Source organism: Salmo salar, chromosome 19 (genome assembly GCF_965601325.2).
Source record: "Salmo salar chromosome 19, fSalSal1, whole genome shotgun sequence".
NCBI classification, from domain to species: Eukaryota; Metazoa; Chordata; class Actinopteri; order Salmoniformes; family Salmonidae; genus Salmo; species Salmo salar.
Window position 1 is genome coordinate 63,447,264 of NC_138309.1, and position 12,271 is coordinate 63,459,534.

Here is a 12,271-nt window from a genome sequence, read left to right on the forward strand (position 1 = left end):
CAATGGACTAATGAAGCAAATTCCAAAATGTCGTTTTTTTGGATAGAATTTTTGGATAGAATTTTTGGATAGAATTTTCCTTTAAGTATTAAAATATAAAGACATTTTTTGGTACTTTTGTATACTTTTTAGCCAGTAGTTCTGAAAGTGGCACTCACGAGCCAAAACTGGTCCCCGAAAATTGCGTACTACGTTACATATGTGCACCACGTCCTTGCTCTCTCGCTCTCGCTCTCTGCTGTGCCCACTGAGCCTTTGGGCCCGCCCTGCAACCTCATTGGATAACGCTGGGCAGGCCTCTTGCTAGCTGTCACTCAAATGCAACAGAGGCTCTCAAACTAGGGATTTCGTGGCTAATTGAGGTGAAACAGTAATTCTGCTCATAGATTATGCCTGTATGAACTTCACATTGACACATCCAGCCCAAAGCAGGAGGTTTAGAAAATACTTTCTTAGTCGCCAAAGTACCAGAGCATGTCTAAGTGACGAGTGTTAAGTGAGGACACATGGTATCAGTGATTTTGTATTACTAATCAGTGATTCTGTCTTGTCACTGTATAGCTTCCTGCTTTCTTCACACAGCATTTCTGTGTGACCTCAAACCTTCCTCTGTATCTGGCAACATCCTTCTATCTCTTCCACTCTTTCTTTCCTCTCCTTAAACTATACCCCCTTGTCCTCCATGTCCTCCCCTCCCTCCCTGTGGGATCCTATGATGGGATCGGTTTTCCCAGGGTGAAAACGGAGCCCAATTCCCATTCTGTTCCCTTCTCCCCGAAGTGTGCCCTTGTTAATGTCCCCTCACTAATCTAATGCTTTTGTATCTTTGAGAGGGGGGACGGGGTACTGAACATTTTGGGTGAGAAGGGGAAGAATCGAAAAAGCAACTGGAGACTCTTGAGAGTATGATGTGGCAGCTGTCGCACCCAGTCCTCAGGCTTCCTCCCAGACCTCAGTACAGTACAGATCATCTTGTATATCCCATAGTCACACACACACAGACACACACACACACACAGACACACACACACACACACACACACACACACACACACACACACACACACACACACACACACACACACACACACACACACACACACACACACACACACACACCACTCGGGGGCTAGAAACAAAGACTATATCTAACTAGCATGTATAATACATGCTGCTTATGTAATAGACCTGTTGGCTGTGTGTGCTGTAATCTCCTGTTTGACCAACCAGTGGCTCAGCTGTACTACTACCGGGAATCAGAGAATGTTATTGAAGCAGAGCATAGGCCTAGATTTGATTTAAATGTCATTGAAGCAAAGAACACATGTTAAGAGTAATAATGTAATACACGGAATGAGATACACACTGGTCAGACATTTTCCTACTGGCCTTGGGAACATGTCCTAATAGTTACGTAATAAGGAAATACTTCCTACGTTTCTGTTTTCAGGCAAAACATTTACTGGAATGAGGAAGTGAAACTACCGTTAGAGGGGCTTTAAGTACAATTTGTAAAATGTTATCTTCAGTACATATCATTGTTGCGCATCACCAATAATTTCCGTCATTAACCATTCTCATCCTTCGAAATGAAAATGGACAATTCACTCTGCTCTTTGTCTGTTATTCACTCTGTTGTTTGGCTTTGCCTAACCTTATATACTGAACAAAAATATAAACGCAACATGTAAAGTGTTGGTCCCATGTTTCATGAGCTGAAATAAAAGGTCCCAGAAATGTTCCATAAGCACAAAAAGCTTATTTCTCTCAAATGTTGTGCACAAATTAGTTTACATCCCTGTTAGTGAGCATTTCTCCTTTTCCAGGATAATCCATCCACCTGACAGGTGTGGCATATCAAGAAGCTGATTAAACAGCATGATCATTAAACAGATGCACCTTGTGCTGGAGACAATAAAAGGCCACTTTAAAATGTGCAGTTTTGTCACACAACACAATGCTTGCAATTGACATTGTGACAGCAGAATTGTCCACCAGAGCTGTTGCCAGAGAATTGAATGTTAATTTCTCCACCATAAGCCGCCTCCAACATTGTTTTAGAGAATTTGGCAGTACGTCCAACTGGCCTCACAACCGCAGACCACGTGGATGCCGTTGTGTGGGAGAGCGGTTTGCTGATGTCAATGTTGTGAGCAGAGTGCCCCATGGTGGGGTTATGGTATGGGCAGGCATAAGCTACGGACTATGAAAAAAATAGCATTTTATCGATGGCAATTTGAATGCACAAAAATATCATGACGAGATCATGAGGCCCATTTATTTTATGGTATCTGTGACCAACAGATGCATATCTGTATTGCCAGTCATGTGAAATCCATAGATTAGGGCCTAATGAATTTATTTCAATGGACTAATTTCCTCATATGAACTGCAACTCAGTAAGATCAATTCAATTGCTGCACGTTGCGTTTATATTTCTATTCAGTATATAAACACAATGACCCTGCCTCTTGGCCCTTGTGACTTGTCTAGGTCACGTTCATTGATTCACCAGTACGTCTTCAACAGAAAGCCCTTTTCCAAGACAACAGCACATGATGACTAACACTAATGAACAGAGCCCATAATCACGTGGACGGTCGTCTACAAGAAAGGCATTGTTTGTATTGAGTAGAAACAGAGGAGGTATCATTCAACGGATAATGTGAAGCGATATTGTAAGCAGTCAGAGATATAGGGTGAGTGAGACGGAGAGACAGACCAGCACAGACAGTAGGGAGATTGGCTACCAAGTACAGAGTGTGACATGTCGACATTGAGACTTGGAGTTCAAATGAGTATTGTCTGTTTCATAATGTGTGTTGTTATTCTTTCTGATGGAACTCTGAGGGAGTGTTGTCTGTATGTGGTTGTGGTTACTGTAGCTGTGAGACAGAACTCGTGCTCCGTTCAATTCTTCAGTTGTCATTTGACAACGGTCATGTGACAACTTGTTTCAATGGACAGTGTGTTATTTCAATGGCCATTGAGTTACTGTAGTGATAATATATCCATACAATGTAAATAACATTAACTGAAAGAGATAAACATAGATTTCTCCAGGTTTCATATATTTAAAATAGATATGTTTTGGATATTGGTGCTCACCTGTTACGCTCGGTTCTGACTAGTTTCTTCCTCTTCTTCCTCAGTGGCAGGGGGAGACGCAGGAGTTCTGTCCTAACGCCAAGGTGGTATTGGTGGGCTGTAAGATGGACATGCGGACGGACCTCAACGTGCTGAGAGAGCTATCCAAACTCCGACTCATCCCCGTCACTCATGAACAGGTCAGGACTGACTGTTTCTCACTACTGAGCCAATCCATGCCAAGCTGTACTGTGCTGGTCTGGTAACGCATCCATTGTAGTCCCTGGAACTGTGCTGGAAGGACAATGTCAAAGGAAAACATCATAGCAAGCAGTACGCTTTAGCCTAGTGTGTTATGAAAAATGTATGGCAATGCCAGTAGCTGTTTATTTGTAAACTGTGATGGCATAACACCTTCAGAACATTGTCGTAAGCATAATAACACCTGTCAAAACAGGTCAAATAAAACGTGAGGCTATTTCTAGGCTGAACTTTAGCTATGAACTATGCGTACGTTGGGGACAATGTCATCCCAAATGGGGTCCCTATGGGTCCTGATAAAAAGGGAATAGGGTGCCATTTGGGATGTAGCCAATGTGATAATGTGACACACTGTTCTGGAAACATTCCTCTACTTTTGTATTTCAAAAATATATATTTTTGTTCACTGCTCTTACATACATTATGCCTGTAGTTGCTCTCCTTTTTGGGTTGGCCGTCAGTAAAGTTGTAGAGCTGTTCTCAGGTGTGTTCCCAGTGTAAGCAGACAGATACACCTGGCATGATCAGCCAAACAGGTTAAAGCACAAAACAGACATACTTCTACGGTATAAACTTGTTGATATGTACCTGTCCACCCTGTGTAAACATGTGTGCACAACTGCTCTTTCACAGCCCACACACATGCAAGAGCTCGCGCACGCACGAAGCTACGGCACAGACATTTGCATGGCTCAGACTATCTGTGGTGCCCTAATGCAGACATTCCATTAGCTATGGCAAAACACCTAAAAGCACATAAACTCAGCAAAAAAAGAAATGCCCTCTCACTGTCAACTGCGTTTATTTTCAGCAAACTTAACATGTGTAAATATTTGTATGAACATAAGATTCAACAACTGAGACATAAACTGAACAAGTTCCACAGACATATGACTAACGGAAATGGAATAATGTGTCCCTGAACAAAGGGGGGGTCAAAATCAAAAGTAACAGTCAGTATCTGGTGTGGCCACCAGCTGCATTAAGTACTGCAGTGCACCTCCTCCTCATGGACTGCACCAGATTTGCCAGTTCCTGCTGTGAGATGTTACCCCACTCTTCCATCAAGGCACCTTCAATTTCCTGGACATTTCTGGGGGGAATGGCCCTAGCCCTCACCCTCCGATCCAACAGGTCCCAGACATGCTCAATGGGATTGAGATCCGGGCTCTTCGCTGGCCATGGCAGAACACTGACATTCCTGTCTTGCAGGAAATCACGCACAGAACAAGCAGTATGGCTGGTGGCATTGTCATGCTGAAGGGTCATGTCAGGATGAGCCTGCAGGAAGGGTACCACATGAGGGAGGAGGATGTCTTCCCTGTAACACACAGCATTGCGATTGCCTGCAATGACAACAAGCTCAGCCTGATGATGCTGTGACACACTGCCCCAGACCATGACGGACGCTCCACCCCCAAATCGATCCCGCTCCAGAGTACAGGCCTCGGTGTAACGCTCATTCCTTAGACAATAAACACGAATCCGACCATCACCCCTGGTGATACAAAACCGCGATTCGTCAGTGAAGAGCACTTTTTGCCAGTCCTGTCTGGTCCAGCGACGGTGGGTTTGTGCCCATAGGCGACGTTGTTGCCGGTGATGTCTGGTGAGGACCTACCTTACAACAGGCCTACAAGCCCTCAGTCCAGCCTCTCTCAGCCTATTGCGGACAGTCTGGGCACTGATGGAGGGATTGTGCATTCCTGGTGTAACTCGGGCAGTTGTTGTTGCCATCCTGTACCTGTCCCGCAGGTGTGATGTTCGGATGTACCGATCCTGTGCAGGTGTTGTTACACGTGATCTGCCACTGCGAGGATGATCAGCTGTCTGTCCTGTCTCCCTGTAGCACTGTTTTAGGCGTCTCACAGTACAGACATTGCAATTTATTGCCCTGGCCACATCTGCATTCCTCATGCCTCCTTGCAGCATGCCTAAGGCATGTTCACGCAGATGAGCAGGGACCTTGGGCATCTTTCTTTTGGTGTTTTTCAGAGTCAGTAGAAAGGCCTCTTTAGTGTCCTAACTTTTCATAACTGTGACCTTAATTGCCTACCGTCTGTAAGCTGTTAGTGTCTTAACGACCGTTCCACAGGTGCATGTTCATTAATTGTTTATTAATTGTTGATTTTTACGAATTATCTTTGAAAGACAGGGTCCTGAAAAAGGGACGTTTCTTTTTATGCTGAGTTTAGCTGGAACACACTGAATATTTCACGTGCCCAGACAGGGAACAGCATGTTAAGGTACTTCTTCACTCCTGTTGGCTCACTTCTACTAGTTACTGTTCTCAGCGTTCATGTAACGTAGCATTAACATTCTGATATGTTCCAATACATAAAACTCTAACTCGGCATAGAGGTAATCTAAAACACACTTTTTTTTGTACTGAGGGCACCTACTGTGCATTAATGTACACAGTATTCCAGTTCTGAAAATGACATTTAGTTCAAATAGTTTCTCAAATACGAAAGCATACAGTACAGAGCCTAAAAGAGTTGGAACCAGGGAGTGAGACAAACACTAAGTGGAACAATTTAATTGTTTTGTTTCAATGTCCTCAGGCAATAACAGAGAGAGACGGACTGACGGACTCGGGAGGCTGTGAATTTTAATGGCCTATTTTCATGTTAATGTTATTTACGAGTTGACAATTCTTTAAACGCTAAGTCACATCCCTATTTTCTCCAGAGAGGAGCTTAGGAAGAAATGTCCTTGGCATGCCAGTCAATTACAGCAAAGCAGACACACGACGGGAAACAGTAACAACGCAGACAAAAAAAGAACCCATATTAAGATCATCAAACTGCTTATGAAACTGTTACTAAGATAATGAAAAAAAAACAGAAAAAAACCCCAAATGTAATCATGAAACCAATTTCATTGAGCAAACCCAATTGAGTTGCCAATCAGGAGGGACCGGTTATCAGGTTACGTTAATGTCACTTTGCTCGATTTCCTCCGTCTTAACTGAAGCTCCTCAAAACACTCTGAGCTCAGAACTCGCTCGCTGTCCTCAAAGAGCCTCGATCAAAGGGCACCGCTGCCTGTAATGCAAATCAACTGCCAGCAATTTAAGACTTACAACTTGCTGTCCAATTCAATCCCAAAGGAATCCGCTCGTCACAAGGGTGAATCGCGGATGAACCCGACGACTTCTGCCATAATCTGCTTAGGGTCAAAACAGAGACTTAAATGTTGCCCGTTTCCTTCTGTATGAATGAATTCTCACAACGGACTCATAGTAGGACATATTGCAGAGATATAATAATCACAATAATGCTGTGTATCTGGCTGGGGATTATTCCCTCACTGAATGGAACATGGCATGTATTCTACCAGGTGACGTGATGACTTGGAGAGGATCTGTGTCTGCACCACGTACTCTGCACCACGCTAAGGTCTAGGCCCTCTCCTCTTCTTTCTATACACCAAGTGACTCAGCTCTGTCATAGCCAGCAGCATACCACCCTGCATCCCACTGCTGGCTTGCTTCTGAAGCTAAGCAGGGTTTGTCCTGGTCAGTCCCTGGATGGGAGACCAGATGCTGCTGGAAGTGGTGTTGGAGGGCCAGTAGGAGGCACTATTTCCTCTAGTCTAAAACAAATATCCCAATGCCCCAGGATATCCCAATGCTGTGATTGGAGACACTGCCCTGTGTAGGATGCTGTCTTTTGGATGGGATGTTAAATGGGTGTCCTGACTCTCTGAGGTCATTAAAGAGCCCATTGCACTTATTGTAAGAGTAGGGGTGTTAACCCTGGTGTCCTGGCTACATTCCCAATCTGGCCCTCATACTGTCACGGCCACCTAATCATTCCCAGCTACCTATCCCCCTCCTCTCCCCTGAAAATATTCCCCAGGTTGTTGCTGTAAATGAGAATGTGTTCTCAGTCAACTTACCTGGTAAAATAACGGTAAAAATAAATATCCTCACAAGCTCTCTCCTATCATTGTTAAGCCGATGACACTCAACTACTTTTCTCCTTCCCCCCTTCTGACACCCAGGTGGCGACGCGCATCTTTGCGTGCCTGGCAAGTATCTCAGCTTGGAATGTCGGCCCATCACCTCAAACTCAACAAGACAGAGCTGCTCTTCCTCACGTGGAAAGCCTGCCCGCTCCAAGACCTCTCCATCATGGTTGTCAACTACACGGTGTCCCCCTCCCAGAGTGCAAAGAACATTGGCATGACCTGGGACAACACTCTGTCATCCTCTGCAAACATCAAAGCACTGACTCGCTCCTGCAGGTTCATCCTTACAACATCCGTAGAGTACGACCCTACCTCACACAGGAAGTGGCACAGGTCTTAATCCAGGCACTTGTCATTTCCCGTCTGGACTACAGCAACTCGCTGTTGGCTGGTCTCCCCATTTGTGCCATCAAACCCCTACAACTTATCCAGAACGCTGCAGCCCACCAAGTTCTCCCATGTCACCTCGCTCATCCGGACATACCACTGGCTTCACGTCGAAGCGCGCATCCACTACAAGACCATGGTACTTGCCTATGGAGCAGCAAGAGGAACTGCCCCTCCCTACCTTCAGGCTATGCTGAAACCCTACACCCCAGCTCCCGAGTGGCACAGCGGTCTAAGGCACTGCATCTCAGTGCAAGAGGCATCACTACAGTCCCTGGTTTGAATCCAGGCTGTATCACATCCGGCCGTGATTGGGAGTCCCATAGGGCGGCGCACAATTGGCCCAGCACAACAACAGAGGCCCAATTGGCCCAGCACAACAACAGAGTCCCTGCCCATCTTCCGAAAACATCTGAAACCCTACCTCTTCAAGAAGCCTTTCGTGAACTAACACTCGCAATTGACGTTTTTCCCCCTCACTAGCTCTGACTTTGCTTAATGGCTCCTTAATTGAGGAAAAATGTACTTACTATGACTGTGATATGTGGTTGTCCTACCTAGCTATCCTAACCACTAGGCTACCTGCCACCCTTAAAATAAGCCATGAAATAAGCCCTGTGTGTTTGAATCCACATAGTCTCTCTACCTCAAATTAATTCACTCTCTCTTCCTATAAACCTCCACTCTCTGTGTTCTCACCCTTGTCAAAAGTGTAAATTCTAATTTCTTAACGTGACTCTTCATCTCTCTCCATCTCCAGGGCACTACCCTGGCGAGGCAGATCGGCGCCGTGGCCTACACAGAGTGCACGTCCAAGTACTCGGAGAACAGCGTCCGCGATGTCTTCCACGTCACCACCCTGACCTCGGTAACCCGCCTCCACCGGCCCCAGCTAAAACGCAGCGGCTCGCGCCGCGGCCTCAAGCGGGTCTCCCAGCAACCGCCCCGGACTGAGGTTCTGGAGCACCCCCCCGCCATGAGAAAGAACCGGGCCAAGAGCTGTGTGCTCATGTAGGGGTCGGACTGTCCAGACTGTACCAACTGACCCAAACGATGTACAAAAGAGACAATGTATATTAAATTGACTTTATTTATTGGTTAAAAAAAATTTGCGCTGCAAATGAATGCAGGTCATTGCAGCGAGGATGACGATTTTCCTTTTTAAACCATCAACCTGTGGAGAAAGAACAACGGAGAAACATGGACAAAAACATGGATTTGTTGGCTATAGGAATAGAGTGAGAGAGAAAATGAGGGGATGGGGGGATGAATGAGGTAATGAAAAAAGAATGAAGCGGTTGGGAAAACTAAGACGAGCCAATTGTAACGAGATTGTTCTGGAATTATTTCTATTCTGTAGTGTCCTGTCCTGAGATGGCATTCTATTTAAGTGTTTAACTAAATGAAGCACAAAAAGACGCGCGCAAAGTGTACCGACTTAAATGTCAGGGAATTCTATTATTATTCCATCTGAGACAACGAGATGAAGCTTAACAAACCAAGGTTTCGTGCCCAGAGCGACAAAATACAAACAATGGGCCAACGTGACACAAATTTTCTAAACCAGCAAGTGCTTTGGAGGATAAAAAACGTAACAAATCACTGACACCACATAACATTGATGTGTTACTGAAAATTAACATTTCGTATTTGAACAATTACATTTGAGGGAAATCTCAGAAGGAAAACAGTTATAACACAGTTTTTGCTATATGTCTTGCTGTATGTGTGATGCTGAAATAAAAGTAACTTTCTCTGCTAAATGAAGAGAATTTAACCCTGGTTTTATTATTTGTTAACATGACTGTAATCCATCCAGCTCCCTCAGGATCCAAAGACACAGAGACCAGAAACATACACTGTTTTGAATAAGTGAGATAAAGAATTAGATTTGGTACCATGAAAATACACAACCCACAACGTTGCCTTAATGTTAAATTCAAGTTGTTGGCCTTAACATGCTATTGCTACATAGCCGGCCATGTATAAACCACATAACACTGACAATATTTTATTTTCTCACAGTAGCTGATACACAGGTAACTGCCAAAATAAAGGAAACACCAACATAGTGCCTTAATAGGCCGTTGGGCCACCACGAGCCGCCAGAACAGCTTCAATAATTCTACAAGTGTCTGGAACTCTATTGGAGGGATGTGAGACCATTCTTCCATGAGAAATTCCATCATTTTGTGTTTTGTTGATGGTGGTGGAAAACACTACCTCTCCAGAATCTCCTATAAATGTTAAATTGGGTTGAGATCTGGTGACTGACACACACAATGCTCATTTGAGACCCCTCTTTCAAACCCATTGAGATCTCTCAAATTGATTAATTAACTCAGGAACCACACCTGTGTGGAAGCATTTGCTTTCAATATATGTTGTATCCTTCGTTTACTCACGTGTTACCTTTATTTTGGCAACCAGAACTGAAATACTAGAATTCCAGCTTTGAAACGTTGAGTTACTCTCAAAGTCAAAAATCCTTGTTCTGAAAAGTAGGCTAACAACAGTAGAGCACATCCAGTTAAGTTCTAGTGCTTCAATCTAAACTAGTTCTAGTGTTCTATCGTAACACTACACATATAGATTGGTGCCTAGTCGGTAGACTTGAGCCCTCTAGTGTGACATTTTCTAGTGCTCACAGCTCACCACAGTTTCTCCTCCTAAATCCCCCCCCAGCAAGTTACCGCCTCTGTGAGCAGTGTCATTTCACAAAGTGACAGTTCACAGCGTCACCGCGATGTCTCCATGCGGCTTGGAGTGCGAGGTCGTGCCGTGCGCCCAAGGCAAGGCCAGTGTTGGCCTCCAGTCACAGAGACTTACTCTGGTATTGCAAGCCATGGTCTTGTATCACGGTCTAAGCATTCACTAGAGCTTTTAATAAACCCATTTTGGTCCACACTTGTGCATATATAGTATTTTATTGATCCTTTTTAATGTATTTGTCATTGGAGTGAGCGCAGTGTTTGGCAAGTGGCTTTAGACACAAAGATATTTCTGTTTTCGTGACTACATTCTACCCCATAACCTAAAGCTAGTCAATCAACTACACCACACTGTCCACTCTGCAACCCAGAACTAGTCAGCTCCAACACATTCTACTCCCTAACGCAGTACTAGTAGGTTCTAATTCTTCACCCTAGAGCTAATGTGTAGACTAATACAGTCATCAACCCCTTGGCTGAGCCTTCTGCAAACATTCAGATGACAAACTTCCATTCTGTCTGCCCTCACCTTGTCGTCTTGTCCCTTTCCTTTAACCCAAGGCTAGTGGCCATGTTTAGCAAACACTCACCCCATCTCCTCTTGTCCTCTATGTGACTCTACTTGAACCGCCAGAAGCAGCTAGTGTTCCTACAGCGTGGACCACAGTCTGTTCACAATTGTGTCATTTGGGGTCAATGCCATCAGAATTCCAGTCACTACAGCAACAGCATTGCACTCATCTAGGTCAGGCTTAGGAGAGAAAACGGAAGAGAATGGTCAGAAACTGAGCGAAACAAGGTTTCTGAACTTGTGCAATAATAACTAAATGCTTTGCTTTCATTTTACGCTGCGAAATGTTTTGCTACAGTGCACCCAAATGAACACCACCCTGGGTGAAATGTGTGTCACATAGGCCAACTGGTTTGCATGAGTTTGTTGAATCACCTGCCAGCTCTGTCTAATGTGCGGGGGATCAACCTCCAGTCAGTGACCCTCATTAGGATGCGTTTGCTCACTGGCCTGGAAACAGCTCTTTGGCCGGCTTACCTTGGTTAGGGCCTTGTGGCTCGCACCTCTAGCGTGCCTCTCGTTGGTCTCAGCTTCGACACACTCACCCACAAACCACGAGGCCAATTCAGTTCGACCTCCTCTGTCACCTCCACCCTGTGAATCACTGTCCATGTAGAGACAAAAAACATTTTTTATGAGGCACAGACATTGGGCCAGTAACCGAAAGGTTGCTGGATCGAATCCCCGAGCTGACAAGGTAAAAATCTGTCGTTCTGCACCTGATCAAGGAAGTTAACCCACTGTTACCCCGGGGTACCGAAGACGTGGATGTCGATTAAGGCAGCCCCCCCCCCACGCACCTCTCTGATTCAGAGGGGTTGGGTTAAATGCGGAAGAAACATTTCAGTTGAAGGCATTCAGTTGTAGCCCTTTCCCATAATGCCTTATGATACACTTTTAGTGCATTTGCTATAAACTGTTAGAAAGTAGTTACAAGAGTCCTATAATACATTCAATGTTACTGAACATTTATGACAGATATTATAAAGGCTTATTTTATTATAAAGCAGAGAAAGCCACACAGTATATTGAATAAAAGGGTCGTTCCACGATTAGATTTTGAAAATGTTTCACTTATTTAACGTGATTAGTAATTAATTTGCATTTGTCCCTCAGGTTTAAAGGTCAACCCTGTAACGTGAACTGAACGCTCGTTTTAATAGTTCAACTATTCCTTTTGAAATCATTTCTAAAGAAACATTGAACATCTAATAGTTACCCATACTGTAGATAGGTTTAAAACATTTCTAGTCTATCAGTCCCAAGTCAAATCAGCCTA

General features: G+C 44.5%; 1 protein-coding gene across 1 annotated transcript in view; it reads left to right on the forward strand.

Moving 5' to 3' along the window:
* Nucleotides 1-9,482, forward strand: part of LOC106579157 (rho-related GTP-binding protein RhoN) — a 59,069-nt gene extending 49,587 nt beyond the window's left edge. Inside the window, exons 4-5 of the mRNA XM_014158763.3 lie at nt 3,153-3,287; nt 8,471-9,482. Of these exons, the coding sequence (XP_014014238.1) occupies nt 3,153-3,287; nt 8,471-8,725 (390 nt within the window). The 3' untranslated portion in view covers nt 8,726-9,482. The remainder of the gene's footprint in view (nt 1-3,152; nt 3,288-8,470) is intronic.
* Nucleotides 9,483-12,271: the final 2,789 nt, after the last annotated feature.